We start from the raw sequence: 19,906 nt of genomic DNA on the forward strand, positions 1-19,906 counted from the left end.
CCGGCTGAGGATTAACAACAAGAAGAACTGCTGAGAGAAGGCGGCCAGGCCCCGTCTCAGGATTCTCTCTCCCCACACACCCAGACGACAGACATGCTTTCAAATGCACAAAGTGCAAAGAAAGCCCCTCTCCTGCCGGCCCTCCAGCCTGGAGGTGATGACCACCTACCCCTCTTCTGAAGTGGGGATGGGGTGCATCCGGGAGAAGGGCTGCGGGCAGCTGACAGAGAGCAGGTGAGGCCGGGCCTGTCCCGGAAGCTACGGTGGCCCTGGACCGTGCTCCCACTTCCCAGGCAGGCTCACCAGATGGACAAGGTGTGTGTGTGTGGGGGGGATCAGAACTCCAGAAAGAGGCTGGACGTGCATGGAGAGAGACCCCCGCTGGGGCAAAACCGGGTCCTGGGCAGCCCATTGCGGGGGGGGGGGGGGAACCCAGCGGGGGGGGGGGGGGGGTGACAATTTGTTCACTTGTCCGGAGTCCATGATACTCCAACCCAAAGCCCAGATGACATCCATTGTGCACAGGCCAAGGTATTTTATGTTTGCTTTCTGCCATGAGGAGAGTTAAATGCTATTCTGATGCCTACCCCCTCTCTTCTTCCCCTAAACACCATTTCAAAGTTTAAAAAGAAAATCTCAAAGTCTTTGAGATACTGTCCTTCCCGCCCCGCCCCGCCCCTCATAAGGCGAACAGCTGTGGGAGGCGCGGGGCGCCAGCGTTCCTCGCATTTGAACGAAACCCCACGACCTGCCCTTTCTGGCTCTGCGCGTTGGAAAAGGCCGGTTTCTGGGCCGGACCGGACCTTGGGGAGCGAGTGTCCCCAGCTCCAGCCGCCATGCACACTTAGAGAAGCAGAGGGTGGGAGGGGACCCCGCCCCATGGCCCCGGCAGGCATGGCAGCCCCGCCCCAGCTCCGGTCCTCACCAGCGGGTCCAACCCTTCCTGCTCCCGTCTTTCTGAAACGTCTCGGTTCTGGGGAAAGTCACAGAAAGGCCGCTGCTGAAAGGACCCGCCTGGCGCACGGCCCTTCCTCTGCCCCTTCCTCTGCCCGGGATGTGGCCGGGCGCTCACATCTCACAGGTCTTCCTAATTGTGTTTTTAATTTTTTTTTAAGCATCAGAGGCCGAGGCTTCCTTTTCCGTGGAGACGGCACCTCCGCTCCGCCTTCCCCAGAGCAGACCCAGCACCAACCCCGAGCCTGAGCCCGGGGAGGGCATCCTGGCAGCACCCAGAACCCGCTCCCGTGCAGGCCCTGGGCCCTACGCTTCCAGGGAGATGAGCACCTGCTCCCCTCCAGCCTGTCCTTCTCTTTCACGGCCCGACAAAGCGATGACCTCGAGTGGCCGTTTGCAACGACCTTGACCTTCTATCCTCTCCAATCTCCTTCCTGTTCCACTCAGACCAGAGGCTTCAGAGCAAGAGAGGAGCGTGAGCAGTGCTGGGAAGCTTGTAGGAGCAGGATTTGGTTCTAAATCTCTCGTGGGGCACAATACGGGCCACCGCGCGCTTTCAAAGGGCTTCATTTTTAAACGTGTGCAGAGCCGACTTCTCTGAAACACCCACTCCGCTCACACGAGTTTTCCAAATAACCGAATTATAAACTTCTCTTAAGTTAGCATCTTGACAAAAACTCATAGACACAGACAGCAGTATGGGGGTTACCAGAGGGAAAGGGTTGGGGGGAGACAGTAAAGGGTTTGAGGGGCCAACTCTATGGTGAGGGAGGAGACCTGACTTGGGGTGCTGAACACACAATGCAATATAAAGGTGATCTATTAGGGAACTGTACACTTGAAAACTATATAATTTTATTAACCAACATCACCCCGATAAACCTAATTAAATACAGAATAATTTTCAAAAGTACGTCATTTTGATGAAGTGCTTATTATAAGTGTCCAGCACGTTCCTCACAGAATGCACTGGCCACGGTTTAAGTTTGCCTGATGCTTTGGGGTCATTAAGATCACTGACCCCGTCACCGCCCCGCAGCCCAGGGATGCCCCCCGTGCGGCGTGTGGGTGGGGGTCCCAGAGCTCGGTGGCTCCAGACCGCTGTGCTGTGGTTTGTGTTTCGTATCCGTTTTTCTGCCCCCCTCCCCCGCAGCTGTTACCGATTTTGCCCCCCGTCTCCCCACAGCCTCTACCAGCGTTTCCAATCTATTGCGGACTGAAACCCCAGAGCTGATCGAACTGTGTGTAAACCAAGAACAAACAGGACCCGAGTGGGGACCCCCAATAGGAGAAGATGCACGGATGTGGGCTCGTCTCACCCGATGCTCGGGGAGGACCTTCCCATCCTTCTAGGTCCCGGCTGTGCCCCAAAGTCCACGCTGCCCCATCAGCCGCCTCCAGAGCACAGAGCACCGCCCACTGTAACAGAAGTGGGGAGGGGGGGCTGAGGTCACCAGGAGCTGGGGACTCCTGGGCACCAAGCTGCCCGCTCAGACAGCTCCAAAGCCACGGAGTTGGTTCTGTGGTGCCCAGCCGGCTCCCCTCAGCTCCAAACTCCCTCGCTCAGGACACCGGGCTCTGGTGGGGGCCTTCAGGGAGCAGAGACCCACAGAGCGCGCTGAGCACACACTTTGACGGTTACCAGGCCCCCGACAGGCAGAGTTTTCTGAGGCAAAACAGGACCCAGAGGCCCTTCAGAGGGACTCGCTGTGGCATCAGCTCCGATTCCCACCCCTGTCGTCAGCCAAGTGAGCCTCAGAGGGACAGTGAGGGCCTCTCTATCCTGCTCAGAGACTGACTTTTAATAACAGTATAAAAGCACTTCCTTTCCTCTATTTTTCCCTTTAAGCCCTGGCCTGTCCCTTGGCAGGCAGGCAACAGAAGGTAGCATTTGTTAACCATATAAAGTGGATTCAAAGTCCTTTCTTTCTGTAAAATAGTTTGAACTAAAAGAGTTGGGCCGTATTTGTGATATGGGTGCATGGATGCATTTGTAGGAAGGACGGAAGTCTAGCGACCCGATGATAGTTGGGGGTCCTGTCCAGGTATGAAATCATGATTCTTTGTCGTTGTTGGTGAGCACGTGTGACTTTTATGGTTCGGTCAATAAAAGTTATTTTTCAAACATTTTTCTCTTGTCACTTAGAAAGCTCTTCCTGTCCCTGTGCACCTCCTTTCTGTGCCAGCAAAGCGCCCCACGTTTGACTCTAGTGCAGTGGTTCTCAACCTTCCTAACGCCGCGACCCTTTAATACAGTTCCTCATGTTGTGGTGACCCCAAACCATAAAATTATTTTCGTTGCTACTTCATAACTGTAATGTTGCTACTGTTATGAAGCATCATGTAAATATCTGATAGGCAGGATGGTCTTAGACGACTCCTGTGAAAGGGTCGTTCGACTGCCAAAGGGGTCGTGACCCACAGGTTGAGAACCGCTGCTCTAGTGGGTGTGGCTGGGTCCCCGGAGCTGGAGTTCCCACTGCATAGAGGGGCAGCAGCCCGTCTCCCTCCCTGTTCCTCCCTTGGGGTCTGCAGCCGGGAAGGGGGCCTGTGCTGACAAGGCCTTCCCAACCCCTCTGCTCCAGCGGGTCTCCTGGGCTTGGAGGAGCAGCGACAGGCTGCCCATGAACGCAGCAGAGGGTGGCCTGTGAAAGCAGGTGTGACTTGTGCCATGAGACCATTTAGCACCCCTGAACCCTGCTTCTTCATCATCAAAGTGGGAGTGATATTCCCTGGCGATGCAGTGGATGCAGCATGCCCAGTGGGCATCCGGCACAGAGGGCACCCCTGAATAGCAGATAATGTGATTCGTGGAAATGCTTAGAACTCAGGGGCTTCAGTACAGTTCTCAACCCTGGCAGAACTTTAAAATACAACAGGAAACCTTGGAAAGACGGAGGTGCCGGTGGGGCAGACATCCTCGTGCAGCCAGAGCCACAAAATAATTGCCTTTGGGGCAGACATTCCACTTGCTTTCCCTCCACAAACCCACACGCACGGTGTCCTTTCCACTGACTCAAAATCACCACCTCCAGGAGGCCCTCAGCTAGTCCCCCGTGCGCACCGGGTTCCTTCAACACCCACATCTGATTCGGAATTCAGGGGAGTTGGCACTGGCCACTGTGTCGATTGGAAAACACCCTCCAGCTACCTCTCGCGTGTGCATTTGTTTTCTAGCTGATGGCTGCGGGGCCGGCATGCTATGGGCTCTGTGCACCTTACACAAAGGCCGGCCCTGGAGGGACCAGTGGTCCTCACAGTGCAGTCCCAGGATGGGCAGCACCCGCATGCGTCAACCGGGGCCTTGTTTGGGGGGGCAACGTCTCATCCCGCCTGGGACCATCGCATTTGAAACAGTTTTCGCGGGCGATGGGGCGGCGTCTGCCTGAACAAGCCCTCCAGGTGGCTCCGGGCGTGCTCAGGTGGAGGCCTGCTGAGTCAGGCTAAAAGCTAGTCCCCACCTGTGTGCCACCCGAGCCTTCGCTTCCCCAGTGAGAACGGGGCCAGCAGAAGTCAGAAACCGGTGCCCCCGGTGTGCGTAACGTTTCACAAGAACGGGGCGAGCTACGGAGCCACCTCCGCAAGCCCGTGTCTGTGAGAACCCCTGGGGTGCACTTTCACCCCGTTGCCCACGACCATGGCCGTTCCTCATAGGAGAATTTTCCAGAAAACCAACTTGACCCTTCTAGGTCTATTTTAAACCTGATTATTCCTGCTTTATGTGGAACACGTCTGCTGCCAGATAGTAACACTTCATTATGACTCAGGGGCCTCATTATGAACTAGCTTATGGTACTGGGCCGCCTGGCGTAGGTGATGATGTTTGGACATCTGCACACAAAAAACAGCCCCAGGTTCCCGGGCATTCTGAGTCTTTGTGCTCGCTTTCTAGAATTTTCTGTCTGTGCCTACCTTCAGCGGGTATCACAGGGTGCTTCCTCAGTGCGGGTGCCTCAAACGCCCCAGCCTCCCTTCTGATCTGCGTCGAGAAGACAGATCACCCTGCCGGCTCACACGGTGTGTAGACCAGAGCACACCGGCTTGGGGGAGCCCCTTGGGGTTAAATCCCGAGCCTGGCATTCCAGGGCTCTGCGCTTTGCCAGCCGCGCTCCCTCCTCCACGTGCCCGGCTGCGGAGACACGTTGGCTTCCAGTCACTTCCAGTCACGGCGCAGGCAAGGAAAGAGGAGTACCTGGTCCTGGAGCTTCTGGAACATCAGGGGGTGCGGCTCTTCCAGGATCTTCTCATTGAGCCGGGACTGCCCCTCGACGTTGACTTGTGACGAGGCCTTGCTGGACAGGAAGGTCATGTAGATCTCCTTGGCCTTTTCCTGCATCTGTGGGAGACACACAGCACCTGTTCGCGGTGAGCTCAGCCCTTCCCGGCCTGAGCCCAGCTCTCCCCTCCGGCCTGGCCTGGGGGCTCTGCCTGCTGCTCCATCTCCTGTCACAGAACGGCTCCCCTACCCACTTGGAAACAGTGACAGGACGGATCCTGGCCCACAGTGGTGACATTTGGTACCATTCAGGGAGTCCTGTGAATTCTCCCAATTAAGGACTTAAGGACTCAAGGCAGGGGAGGGAGGGGATGGATGAAGGGGGTCCTAAGATATGGTGACGGGAGAAGATCTGACTTGGGATGGTGGGCACACAGTGCAATATACAGATCTCCTAACATAGAAACCCACACCTGCAACCTGTATGATCATAGTAACCAATGTCACCCCAATCAATTTAATTAAAAAAGAGGAGAAAAAATAAAGGACTTCTGGGAATATTGTTCAGGCATAACAAGCAGTGAAGTCCTGGCACGTGCACAGCGTGGGTGACCTTGAAACATCATGCTAACTGCAAGCAACCAGACACGAAAGGCCAGATATTGCGTGATTCCATTCATCTGAAACACGCGAACCCATGGAGACAGAACATGAGGGGTTTCCCGGGGCTGGGGGCAGGGGAGAGGGGAGTAACTGCTTCATAGGCAAGGGGTTTCGGGTTGGGTGGATGAGAAATTCTGGAACTGGGTAGTGGTGATGACTGTATAAGACTATGAGTGCACTTAAGGCCACTGAACTATACACTTTATTTTCAATATATTTTTATTGATGTCAGAGAGGAAGGGAGAGGCAAAGAGGGATAGAAACATCAATGATGAGAGAAAATCATTGACCGCCTGCCTCTGCACGCCCCCCACGGGGGATTGCGCCTGCAGCCCAGGCATGTGCCCTGACCGTGACCTCTGGTTCATAGGTCGATGCTCAACCACTGAGCCACGCCCGCCTGGCTGAACTGCACACTTTAAAATGGTTAAAATGATAAAAATGAGAGCGCTAAAAAATGGCTAACATGGTAAAATCTTACGTGCATTTTACCACAATTTAAAAAAAAAAAATCAGTGGCCAGGAGAGCGCCCAGCTGATCCCGGGAGCCCACAGGAGCCTGAGGACTATGCGCTCCAAAGCCTTGCATTTCGGCTCAGCCCCTGCCTGTGGGATGCATCATCCCCTCCAGGTGCTCCGCGTGGCAGCCTCCCCTGCAGGGTGCTGCCTCCAAGTCATGAGGAGAGAGCAGGAGCGAGGGAGAGAGCACTCGCTGGCCGCCCTGCGTCCCAAGGGCAGTCCTTCTGGGAAGCACTGGCCGTTGAAAGGCCTGGGGGCGGAGGGGGCAAGGTGCGCACGTCTAATGCACTGGCAGCCGACCTCGGCTGGCGCAGGGACACGCTCGCCCTAAGTGCTTTGTCTTAAAAACAGCCTCGCCCAGCAGGCGTGGCTGAGAGGTTGAGGGTGGACCCATGAGCCAGGGGGTCAGGGTTCGACTCCTGGTCAAGGGCACGTGCCCAGGTTTCAGACTCGATCCCCAGTAGGGGGCATGCAGGAGGAAGAGGGTCAATGATTCTCTCTCATCATTGATGTGTCTCTCTCTTCCTCTCCCTGAAATCAATACAAATATATATTTTAAAAACTAACGAACAGAAACCCGGCCTGCCTCCTTGCTGGGCTGCAGAAGGCAGCCTGGTCTTCGGGGTGTCCCCTGAGGGTTCTCCGCTCTTAGAACCAGGAAAGTGCCTGTACTCAGCCTCAGGGCAGCACACAGGGGGCTGTGTCTTTAAACATTAAAGCCTGAAGTATCACTTCACCCCAGGGAGGAGCCAGACCATAAACGTCTCAGAAACGCAGCCGGAGCTGCACTTTGCGGGGGAGCGAGGGGCTTGAGAGGACTGCCAGTTGCCATTCTCCCCAGAGAAACCCCGGCCTGTGAAACCCTTTGGCCTCATGGAAAACACCAGAAGGCTTCAAGCCCTGGTGTTTGCAAGTAGAAAAGCAGTCCTTTAACTTAGTTGGGGCCCAAGGACACGTTGACAAAAGGCCCGGAGGCCGGGGCCTGACCGCCTCCTGCCCCAGAAAGACTGCCCAGGCGGAGGCCGCCACCCCAGGCCCCGGGGTCCGTTCGTCAGGACCAGGACCAGCGACAGGAGCCTCATAACCAACATGGCCGGTCCAACAGGCAAGTGGGGCCCACGATCCAGATCCGGGTCGGGCAGCACCTTGGGGCTGTTCGCCTCTCAGAGACCCATCCCCTCCACGCAGCCGCGAGCCTCCCTCCCGCTGCCCCCCTTCTCCCAGGAACGAACATTCTGGGGAAACTTCTGCCTGTTTCACGCTTCCTAAAAGCGCCGGCCAGACAGAGGAACAGACACCGTGCAAAGCGCTGGAGGCAGGAACCACTTCAGGCCTCCCCTCCCCCGTGAACAGTCAGTCTCTCCCTCTCCCTCTCCCTCTCCCTCTGGACATGGAATGAATCAGTAGCTTGAGGCGTAAAGGAGGGGGTGCGAGGGGCCCGGAGGAGAGGAAGCAGGCTCTGGGGGGCCTGCTCTCACCCCCTGCCCATCCCCAGCGCCCCCTCCTGAGTGCCTGTGGGTCCCCGCGCGCCCCCGTCTCCAAGAACACGCGGCAGCGGCTGAGCTTATCGGCCGGGTAGGAAGCGTGACCGGGAAGGGAAACCCTGACGCGGCGACCGCAGGCCAGTCACGGGGAGGCCGCTGCCCACCCGCCCGCGCTGAACAGAAAGAGGAACCTGCGTCTGGAGATACTCTGGTGGGTTTCCCAGAGCCTGGAACCCTATTCTGGCTTCTGTCGGGATCGGAGCAGACAACGTCCACCCACAGGCGGGGTCCCGGGCCTGCGACCCTGGGTGTGACCTGGAGGATGGCCCTTCTCCTCTCCTGCCCCCTGTGGAGGGCATCCCACCCTGCCCCAGAAGGTGCTGGAAAAGGACCCTGCCTGGGCCACGCCAGGATTCCCGGCTTCAGCGCGAGGACTGCCTGAGGGGGCGTTCGCACCCAGGGGAGCTCTTCCCAGACACCCCATGAGCCTGGGCATCGGCCCACGGTGCCCAGGCAGCCTCTGCTCCCACAGCTCACATGCTGGAGAAGCGAGTTCCCTTCCATCAGCCTGAACAGCCACCCCCTCCAGGAGGGGCCAAGGCACAGCTCCTGCCCACCCCCCCGCCCCCCACCCAAAGCCCAGGAGAGCATGGCTTTGTGTGTTCTGGTTCCTCGCCCTCACCCAGGAAGCGAGCTAAAACTTTTCCCACTGGGAAAATAAAACCCCATCTCCTTTTACTCACGCCCCCCATAAATTCAGGGTTTCCCAGAGTTCTGCCCTAGGCCAACTGCTTTCCTAGCCACATGCTCTCCCGAGATTTCAGCCCCTCCCTCACCCGAGCTGCCAACTGATCTCTAGACACACGGCCGGCCGCCACTGCCACATCCAGGACAGAGTGGTCCCTCCGCCAGGGGGTCCTGCAGCCTCTACTCCAGGAGGCTGGGGACCCAGATCCCCTGACACCTCCCTCCCGGACGCCCTGCCTGTCACTTCCTGCCTCTCTCCACCGGCTGCTCCTCTCTATCCCGCCACTCTCCAGAGGTGGACAAGGGGAGAGGCGCTACCTTCATTAACATGAGCTTCAGACAGAGAATGAGGCAAAAAGAAAATACCACCTAAGTGATTGGAGAGTCTTTCCGAGAGCTGGCTGGGGAAATGGAGAGCTGGGGAAATGTGCTTGCTCTACAGAGAGCAAGCACAAACCTCAGCGCCCGAGGGGGTGGGGGGTGGGGTGCCAGCAACAAATGTCCAAATGCGGGCAGCAGGTAACCCCGCCGGAAGGGATGAGGAGGGCAGCAGGAAGAGGCCGTGAGGCCCCCAGGCCCAGACCCCCAACTCTGAGCACCCCAGTGGTCATCTCCCCCTCTCTCTCCCCTTCTCCCTCCACCCAGGCTGGAGTTTCCTTCTCTAAAGAACTGACCGGGGGAAGCTGCAGATGGGGCATGAAGGAGGGCAAGGAGGAGAAGCCCACCGGACGGCGGGGTTGAGTGAAATTCTGCAGACAAACCCCTAGCCAATGTCTCCCCGTTCAGCTGATCGGAGATGTGATTCGTTTATAAACATCAGCTCAGGCTTGGGGCCACCAGAAAGACACCAGAGGGTCTAGAGAAAATAAGCAAAAAAAGCATAAAAAATTTCAACAGAAGGATTTGAAGATAAAGCTGAAACCTCCAAAGAAAAGTAGGAATCAAAAGCCAAAGAGATGGAAAAAATAAGGATAATAACTCAAGAACACGGTCCAGAACTATAGCTCCCAGATTAACTGTCTCCATAAAATGCCCACACGGTGAAGGGAGCCTGCCCTTCCAGCTGTACAGTTTCGGGACACTGGTGGTGAAAAGAAGACCCTGTACTCTTTCAGGGAGAGAAAAAAGCAAAGAAAACAAATCAGCTTCCATATAAAATTCTGATTCTCAACAGCCATGAAGACAATGGAACAATGAGTGAGTTTCAGCCTAGAATTCATCCAGTTCTACGCTCTGTCAGATTATTAATGAAGTGGGAGAGTCGGGGGGTGGGGGGAATCACATTTTCATTCAACAAGATCTTTAAACGTCTACCTTCCGTGCCCCGTCTCAGGAGGCGATTGCCCGCCGTGCTCCAAGGCAGTGAGCGAGTGAGTCAGGACAGAGGACCTGGGGCCAGGAAGCAGGAGAGGGCAAAGGGCAAAGGGCATGGCCAGTGGTGGCCCAGGGAGACCCAGGGAGCTGAGGTCAGAGGGCCCCAGAGGACTGTCCCCAGGTGAACCCGGGCTGCAGCCATGAGCTAAGAGGCCTGAGCCCGTGCAACATCGTATCGCGAAGCACCTTAAAGGACTGTGATAAGAAGAAAAGCGAAAAAAATGGTGCAAGAAGAAAAATGTAACTGGAGCGTTCTCTTTGGCTCAGCAGCAGACGACAAACAATACACATTTTCGTAATGAAAATGCAGCAGACAGGATGTAAGTAAGTGAAACCTCGGTGATAGGAAGAGGAAGTGGCAGACAACATCTGAAAACGATACGTGAGCAGGGAAGGAAGGAAGGAAGGAAGGGATGGAGGCGCTGGGCAGGCCTCCATGGAGACCACGTGGAGAGCCTCTGAGCTCCGAGCAGTTCGGCCTGGACCCGGCCAAGTCCACGTTCAAAGACGAAGGTTGGAAAGACGCAGAGGGAGCTCTGGAAGGTGCTGAGCGGCGAAGGGAACGGCCCTGCCCATGGCATCCGCCTGTGAATGAATGGATTTCATCTGAGGAGTGCACGTGTCACTTGTGGAATTTTTAAATCCTTTTATTTCTTAAATAAAGAAGGTGGTGTTTCAGCCTTTTAGGAAAACCTTTGCCATTACTTTCAATAAGAGTACCAAGCACTCTAAAATCCTGGATCGAGTTTTAGTGTTAAGTAAGACACAATAACAATAATAAATACGACAGACTCCCCCCATAACTCTGTCAACTCTAAAAGATAGTATCCATGCTCGCTTCAGCAGCCCACATACTAAAATTGTGCGAGGGATTGATGGCGGCTGACAGTGGAGTGCTCATCTGCCTGAAGTGGGTAATTGTTCTCAAGATGTCAAGGCCTGAGCCAACCAAGAGAGAAGGCCAAAACTTGCAAGACAGAGGAAGTGTCAAGGACCAGGTGAACTGTGTCCAGGAAAACGGTGAAGAAGAAGGTAAAGAGGAATGAACAACCTAATTGTTAAGAAAGACATCTTAAAATACATAAAAATAAATAAAGGTGTCGTCCTATTTCAATGCCGGTGCAAGCTGCTCTCAGAGCTCTGACGATGAGAAACCTCGTCCCACCCCACCGCGTTGCCACGCCCACTCTCAGTTTGGTTTTCACAGATCTGTACAGGCTGCCCTATCCATTTCCATCCTCGGCTCAGAGAAAACTGGCCCAAAAGAAAACAAATTAGCTTCCATATAAAATACTGATTCCTAACAGCAATGAAGACATGTGCTGAGGAATGAGTGAATGAATGACTGGATGAATGAATGAGTGAATGAATGAATGAATTCAGGAGTAGCCAAAGAATGAGCACCTTGCTGGAGTTTCTTTCTAAGGTTTTGTAAAATGTAAATGCTGCTTTGTTTGAGAAGATAGATATAGCTCACACGCTAATTCACAGGGAAGGGGCACCTGACAGAAAAATGTTAAACCACAAAGACAGTGCAAAGGGAGGGAGCTGTTTTGCATGCTGCTTGCTGAACACCTAGAAGGTACTACCACCCCAGGAACCCCACGGCGGGTAGGGTAGGGGGCATCACCCTCACAAGTTCCTACAGCTCCAGCATCCCCACCAGAAATGCAGAGATCAAGACCCTCCCAAACCAAGGGGCGCTTCCCGCCGGTCGGGGCGCATCACAGGCCCGGAGGACAGTGGAGACATGGCTCCCACTGTTCGGAGCCTCTGAGCACACGAGCCCAGCGGGATGGACTCATGTTCGCCTCTCAAGTCCAAGGCTGCAACAGCAGCGCAGAGTGAGAGAGAGGGAGGCTAGTTCCCCAGCCACGGGGGGTCCTCAGGTCCCGCCTGACCTGAGTGGAAAGAGCTGGAAGCCCCGTGTGCCTGGCACTGGCCCAGGCACGTGGACACACTGGGGGAGCAGACAGACAAAGATCTCAAACCTTAGGAGCCTGCATGACAGAGGGGAAAGCCAACCATCAGAAGATGAATAAAGAAATTATACAAGAGGCCAGATAAATCAGGAAGTGCTAGGAGAGAGCTGGCTGGATGAGCCTAGTAAAAGAACGGGTCCCCTTCAAAGTAATGGAGGCAAAAGTGAGGTTCCCGTGATCCCACAACCGCCTCAGTTCACTACAGAGCTGAGCCCTCACCAAACTCCAGACGCCATAAGTCTGATTGTGAAACTCAGCTGGGCCAACTTCTCCCCGCGCCGGGGTCCCCCTCCGCCTTTCTAAATGAGTGACTTCGAACGTACGCGAGGTTTTACTTCCCCTGCAGCCAGACACACCAGCGACTTCCCAGGCCCTGGAGTGGGGTCAGGTCTGCATCCCGGCTGTCCACAGCTCTGTGCGCACCACACTGGCGGCTGTGGGCAAGCCGCTGCGTCACCTTCCAACCACAGCCCCTGGGAGGAGGGGGGTCGCCCTGAGGCTCATGCAGACAGGTGTGGACGCCTGGATGCTTCCCCTTCCGGAACACTGCCTCCTCAGGCAGCCGACAGCGAGGCAGCATTCACTGCACTGGAGCCATCACCAGGCACATTCCAGGCGGAAAGACACAAACCTTCAAGGACTCACAGTCTGGGGGGCGGTGCAGGGGGGGCCGAGGGGGCTGGCGGATTCTGGAAGCTCTGTCTGTAGGATGTGGATGGGCTAATGCAACCTACCACGTGGCTTTCCAGTGTTCACCTCGGTGCCCAGGTTCTCCAGGTGTGGCCCCACCCGCCCGCCAGCCTCCAGGACGGCAGAGCCAGGCCCAAGAGCACAGCAGAGCATGACCCTCAGCCATCTGGTCTACCTTCGCGCTCCTCTCCAGGAATTCCTCCCCACATGCTGCCCCCTCCTCCAGGAACACAACCCCAGCCCCAAACTCCACTTCCCTGTCATGTTGGCTTAAAAGTCACTTCCCCTGGGGCCTTCCCAGACTGCCGAGGCCTGCGCTCCCAGAACCTGCACTTCCCTTTCCAGGCTCACTTGTAGAGGCTTAACAAGCGGCTTCCCTTCCCCACGCCTGTTCCTCAGTGAAGCTCATCTGTCTTGCCCTGTGTGTCTCTCGTGCTTTTCTCAAGGCCTGGCCCGGAGCAGGCACTCCACAAAGATCGGTGAGCTCAGCTGAACTGAAGGACACACCAGCATGGTCTGCAGGGAAAACGATGGGGTGGCCTCGGGGTGCTGGTCCAAGTGTCAGCTTGGCCAAAAAGGAACCTCAACTTCTTGGTTTGCCCAGTGGTGGGTGGGCTGGCCAACCACTAGGCCCCCCTCAACGCCAACACAGACAGAGCAGGCAGGGGGTGGGCATCTATTTCTCTGCTTGACTCTGAGCTAGGGTTTCAGGTGATGCTGGACAATCCAGCATTTACGGGAGGTTGTCCCTGGGCACCAGGGGCACTCCTGCCTGAAAGGCTGCAGCCAGCACCCTAGCTTTCCGAGGCAGGCCCCCTCTCCTGCTCTCTGCGGCCATTCACCACCCAGGAGGCTCAGGCAGCGCCATCCAGGGAATAGAAGAAGCTGACAAAAGTACATGCCGATGGCCGTGTCCCGGACGGCTTGCTAGGCCGACTCAGGAAATTCAAGCTCCAGGGACGCTACCTCAGAACCCATCCTTGCCCCTACGGAGAGGAAGGCCACCCGCCCCATCCTGGGGAAAGTGTGTCTGAGTCCAGAAGAGCCTCTGAATAAACCAATGGCCATTTCCCAAGCTGTTGCCTGCAAACACGTGATGGCTGCTGGATTCCAGCTTCTGCAGACAGATGTGCAATAACTGGCAGCCCACAAGCCACATCTGCCCGTGGATGTGTTTTGTTTGGCAGGCAAGGTTTTACTTTTTTTTTTTTTTTTTAATTCTACAATATTGGATGGTTCACATCAAATTCCAAATGTTTAGCTTCTCTGGAGAAACAGGCAGCACTGGGCCGAAGACGAGAGAAATGCCTTAGGAAGAAAGGCCCCTGGGTTTCTGGGAGCAAGGTGGGGGCAAGTGAAGACCCAAGTGGGCAGAACCTGAAGCAGGGGAAGGCCAGGAGCCACAGATCCCAAAGCGTTCACTGCCAAAGTCAGCTCAGCAGCCAGCTGCAGCTCCTGGAGCCAGGGAGCTGCCCCCTGATGTCCCAGGCCCCACCACTCCCTACAGCCTCACACCAAAAGCCTCCCTCATGTACATTACTCCCTGGACCCTGTAAGCATTTAGCTGGTAGCCTCTTAGAAATACACAGTCAAAAAAAAAAAGAACAAGAAATAGACAGTCACAGGCCTCATAAACACCCCAAATCCACAGGCCTCCTTCCCCATAATCTCCTCCACCTCCCCTTATACCCCGCCTTCAATGGTAAAAATACTGGCTGACATTGGAATGAAAGGCTACTGCCGGCAACGAGCACATATCTACCCAGAACAGTCAGAAACGTCTTATGTGGGATGCCTGCCAACTACAGGATGTTTCATAAAGATGTAGCGAATAATTGACAATCCATCCGAGACACGCTGCTTTCATCGCCACATCTGCTTGTCATTTTACTACGTCTGTACAAAACGCCGACATGTCAGACACAGGGGAGCAGCCACATAACTTATTCACAAAGAAAAAAAATCGTATGAGGTGACGAACTATAAGTGACAAATCGTTACTTTTTTCTTTAAGTATTTGTCCATTTGCACAGCTCCATTTAAACAAGGATTGGCACCCTCTTTTTAAACTTCTGAATATTTGAGTCACACAGGATACCTAAATCTTCCCCCTAATCCAATAGGGATCAGATGTCCTTAGGCAATTTCACAACATATTGGGAAAGGCAGCTGTAAGTTTGTAAGGACAGCAAAAACATTATGGAGAATATAATTACAAAATGGAAGAAATACCTGCTTCTTATCTTGTGTTTTCTTAAAATCTTCACATGCTAACCAAAATAAAACATTTTCTTCACTGAATTCCTTTTTTAAAAATTCCTATGGATACAGAGAAAAAAAGAATGCATAAAACAGTATTCTACTTTAAAAAACAAATAAACATTTCCCTTCAAGGGTTGATTTGGTAAAACCCAAAACATGAGCATGCAAAGTCCACCCTGAAAAACAAAGCTTTTGTTTAATGTTAAAGCTAGAATTTCATCTTCATTTGAACATAATGGCTTTGACATTGTAAGGAAGAGTAAAAATGAAGCAAGCATCTCCTCACAATTCTAAGCTAACAATAAATTACCAGAAAGTAAATTAAAGTGGAAGATATATTGGTTCCTTCCAGACAATGTTTAAACAAAGTACATTCCTCTAAAATCAGGCCCATTTTTTAAACAAAACAAAAGAAAATATATTAAGCATGTCCAAAAAGGTCACGGTGAAAACTATTTTAAGTTGGAGGTGTATATATTTCTCTTTTGGCAGATATTGGGGATTCGTGGCACAGAAAAGTGTCCTCCATGAGATCCAGGCCACATTCACAGTGGCCCGGTGTCCAGGAATATTAATAGCCCTGCCTGCCACCCCCTCCTAAGGACAGACTTCGGTGGAACTCGGGCAGATACAGGGTACTCTTCAAATTCACACGATCTTCTTCTGACACCTGGGGTTACTGGTGGCCAAAAAAGTTATTTCTGGGCAGCACTGATGCTTCCCCATCCATCAGCTTCCTCTTGAAGTTCAACTTTACTTTGCCAGCTGTTGTCTTGCCTGTCTCACCCTGTTAATAATCCCAACACACAAAAGAACAACCCCTCTCATCAGAAAGATGCAGACACCCCTCCCAGGTATCACAGAGCTGGACATTCTTTGTAGATCCTGTCAATGAACATGGTATGTCTTCCCCATTGTCCCACCCCCTCCCATTCAGCAGCTATATGAAACCCAGAAATGCCCTGTGCCTGGCCCTTGCTGCTGGCCCATGACTACCCATGGCTTTCCATGTTGGCATCGACAGGTGAGACGTTCTTATTCTTGGGTTGGGACAGTGTTAAAAACTGGCCTGTGCTTCCCCGCACACCCATCTAAACCTCAATGAAAAAGGCAAACCCGAAATCTCTTCACGCCTTCCGGGTCTTCGAGCAGATTCTCCAGGGAGGCCGCCCACTTGGCTGTGCTCTTGGGGTTCTGATGGCTGCTGCTGGAACTCCCATCACTGTCGTGGATGTCTGCAAAGCAAAGTGTAGACTGTGTATGTGACCCACAGATACTATCATTTAGAAATATCTGCAGATCATCACCATTGTGGCTAACAGATTCTAAGTTAGGTGCCAGAATCTATTCTAGGCACTTAACCCGGTGAACTCACTCTAGCCCTGACAATAAACAACCTCATGAAGGAGGTGCTCCCATTCCCTCCATTGTACAGATGAGGAAAACTGAGGCTCAGAGCGATGAAGAGACTTGTCATTTCCTGACACTCCCCTTACATCCTTCCCCCACCCATGTGTCCACCGGCCAAATGCAGGCAGCCAGCAAGTCTCACCCTCCCAGGCACCTGGGCTCGATAGAGACTCCTTCCCCGTTACACTTTCTGACTTATAATTATCACATTGAGCTCTTTCTATTGGCTTGACGGACTCTTTCTCATCTGAAAGCTCCTGGGTATCTCTATCTTGTGTCTCCAGCATGTAGCTCATTGCCTGGCACACAAATAAAAGTATGTACCAGGGACTAGGGTGGGGCAAAGGAAGCCCTGCCACAGATGCAAAGTTTAAAGGAGCTGCCAAAACACTCGGGCATCAAGATAAATGACAGTTTCGTGCAATATTTTGAAAAAATAAAAATGAATGCTCATCATTCCATAATGAGCAAAACACCAACATTGAAAATAAAGGCAGGGTCGTTATTACCGATTTTTCCTCTTTCCCCAGGCTCCAGCATGGCTCGGCATCACGCTGTTGACCTCCTGCGCGGACCGAAGGGTTGAATGACTCTTTGTACCCGCCCATCTGCTGCCCTCTCTTACTCCAGACACCTCAAAAGCCCCCTGACTGAGGGGTGGGGCACCGGGGATCTCCAACTCGCATACTGTAGCTACTTGCCTGAAGGAGGAAGTGACACCACAAACACGTCTCCGCCTACAGGATCTGGCCCCCGCCTGGAGTCGAGGGAAACCGTGGAATGTACTGGGATGAGCCCAGGTTTCACACCCAGTTTGGCCAATTCAAACTGTGCGACCATGGAATACAGACAACCCCCCTGTGGCGCCGGTTCCCCAAAGGATTAAAAGAGGAAGGGGCGCCTGGAAGCTCACCGTGGACTCCCAACAAATGTCAGTTCCTCTCTCCCCTTCCTTAAAATAATGTATTGAGTGAACTATTTTTGTAGCTAATACTTTTTTCTCCGTTGCCTTTTTTTTTTCTTCCTTTCAAAGTAGAGACATGTTTCTATAAAGAAAAGTTTGAATCTAGGAGGAAATAAGCTTTTAATGAAGAAATCGGCCAAAGCAGGGGGAACACTTTGTAAAGTATAGGACTGTCTCACCACTCTGCTGTACCCCTGAAACTAATACAGAATAATGTTGAACGTGAACTATAATTGAAAAATAAATAACAAATCAGCCAAACAAATGACTTGAAAAGGATAAATGAAAGAGCCTTATAAATGTTGACCTGTGAATAACTAGGGTGTTTGGGGAGGAAAGTTGTATCGGAATACATTGGACTTAGTAGTCATTCAGCTTCCGTGACCTCTCATGATCTACTGGGGGTCAACGCACGCTTTAGTTTCTCAAGCAGCCGAGATTCCATCTCCCAGCAGCTGGGAAAACTACCTGGATTTTAGACAGTCTCGGGCTAACTTGGGTTAAATTAGGCAGAAGCCAGGACCCCCACGGAAGGCTGTGTTTCGATTCGCACTGGTGATGGAGTGCGGGACGGGAGCGATTTGGGACAAATCCATGCCTTTAATGGAGACGCGAACTCAGGCGAGCACATCACAAATGGATCTGACGCCTCTCTCAAGTGAATCTTCAGTGCGCGGCTGTTACATTAGCTTCCTGCACTCTCTGCCAACGCTAGCCGGCATGGCAAGCCGCGGAACCCTGAGCTTCCTCCCAACGAGGGGTAAATCAAATTAAACCGTCGTTATGATCAGACATTTCTGCAACAGCGTTCATTCTGCCAGGCACCTCACTCATTTACTCTTCTGCTCCTGACCCCGAGGACGCCGCTGGTCAGCTGACTCTGTTTCCCCAGCAGCGCCCCTCGAGTAAATAAATGCAGACACAAGCTCGCGGCTCCAGGAACGACCTCGGGGCGGCTGCGCGTGTCTCTCCCTGTTGCAGAACCACCCGTTGGGCCCTACGTTTTCAACCTTGACCTCAAAGGATCCCAAAACTCTTGACATTCTTTTCCATCATAAACCAAACCACCATCTGGGTTTTCACTGACGTGCTATCATGCAAATGCACACACTCGGTGGAGTCCCATTCACCTAAAACAGTGCTGTGGTTGACGGAGAGGTGAGGCAGCTGTCCGCACCACTGGACAGCTGCTACTGCCCCCTCGCCCTCTAGTCCATATTCTAGCCCTTTTGCATGTTAGGTTTCCGCAACAGCTTTCATTTGAACAAAAGGTTTTATAATTCAGAACCCCCTCATGGAATCCAGTCGCCTTATTCTACAGAGCCTGGGAAATACAGGTGCACAGGGTACATGTCCTAGGAGAGGTGACCCAGCTAAGGAACGGCTGGAGGGAACCTGATTGTCTTTCGATTTGATTCAGGCTCTGGGTTATGCCTTCTTTCCTATAATCCTTCTTGATTGGTATTAATATAGATCAATCGATCTGGACAGATCAGCATTTGCAAACTCCATTTCCTGAACAGCGTCTCTCTTTTCCAAGTCGTTATCCAAAGCCGACAAAAGTACATGCTGATGAGACTGAGCGGAGGTCACTGCATTTGACCTGCCCTAGAGACCGCCCCCTAGCTCAGCATTTCCGTTACTCGGGGTCTGTCCCCTGCTCAGCAGACATCCACTAGTTTCTGGTGTGGGTAAGTAAAGGCTTCCTAAGCCATCCCAGTTCACTCTAAATGTTATAGTCAACCCAGTAATGCACAGGGGATAGAAATAACCTTTCCCCGTCGCCGGCTGGTTTACTCTCTGGACTTCAGGATAAAGCAAAACCCTGCTCCCCAACTCCTGGCACTTGGAGCCACAAAGGCCAGAGATTCCTCTCTCCTTCTCCGTTGATAAAAGTGTCCATTGGAGATAGATTCCACAAGGTGGGCTTGGAATGCACCGGTGGGAGAGAAGTTACACCTGTTTTCTTAAGAACCTCAAGCTAAGAAGGAGCTGTTGGTGACAACATCTGTTTTAAGTTTGTCCAGCTCTGTTTACTTTTTGTTGTTCTTTAGTCCACTTGTAGGACATTTTTGTAATGAAAAAAGAATGGTTTCTGTACCTCTTGGGCTCTTGAAAGCATTTTAGACCTTCAATTTTTGCAGACACAATACTTATTTTTCAGTAACTTTATTTTCAGATTAACCTGTCACTAGCTAATAATAACCAAGTTGTTGCCCTGGCCGGTTTGGCTCAGTGGATGGAGCATTGGCCTGTGGACTAAAGGGTCCCAGGTTCGATTCCAGTCGAGGGCATATACCTTGGTTGCGGTCACATCCCCAGTAGGGGGTATGCAGGAGGCAGCTGATCGATGTTTCTCTCTCATCGATGTTTCTAACTCTCTATTCCTTAAAAAAATAAACAAGTTGTTTACCATGTTCTGAGCTTTTCACATGGGTTAAGTCATTCTGTCCTCACAGTGACTCTCTGATGTGGTTAATATTATTCCCATTTCCCAGGTGAGGAAACTGAGGCACCGTAACGTACAAGGTGGCCCAGCTAGGAAACGGAATCACGGTCAAGCCCAGACAGTCCTGCTCCAGGGTGCCTGCCCTTGAGCACCAGGCTGTACTGACATTTTTATCCTTGATGTCTGCTGATC

General features: G+C 52.9%; 1 protein-coding gene across 2 annotated transcripts in view; it reads right to left on the reverse strand.

The window, feature by feature from the left end:
* The window catches only part of RGS10 (regulator of G-protein signaling 10), a 27,197-nt gene that overhangs the window by 6,066 nt on the left and 1,225 nt on the right, over positions 1-19,906 (reverse strand). Inside the window, exons 2-4 of one of the 2 annotated variants that reach the window (XM_015572700.1) lie at positions 16,008-16,126; positions 14,862-14,948; positions 5,147-5,290 (exon numbers count right to left, since the gene is read on the reverse strand). In XM_015572700.1, coding sequence (XP_015428186.1) covers positions 5,147-5,290 — 144 coding nt within the window. In that variant the 5' untranslated portion in view covers positions 14,862-14,948; positions 16,008-16,126. The remainder of the gene's footprint in view (positions 1-5,146; positions 5,291-14,861; positions 14,949-16,007; positions 16,127-19,906) is intronic. The other variant, XM_015572701.1, reaches the window with a different exon arrangement.

This window comes from Myotis davidii, unplaced genomic scaffold, assembly GCF_000327345.1.
Source record: "Myotis davidii unplaced genomic scaffold, ASM32734v1 scaffold72, whole genome shotgun sequence".
NCBI classification, from domain to species: domain Eukaryota; kingdom Metazoa; phylum Chordata; class Mammalia; order Chiroptera; family Vespertilionidae; genus Myotis; species Myotis davidii.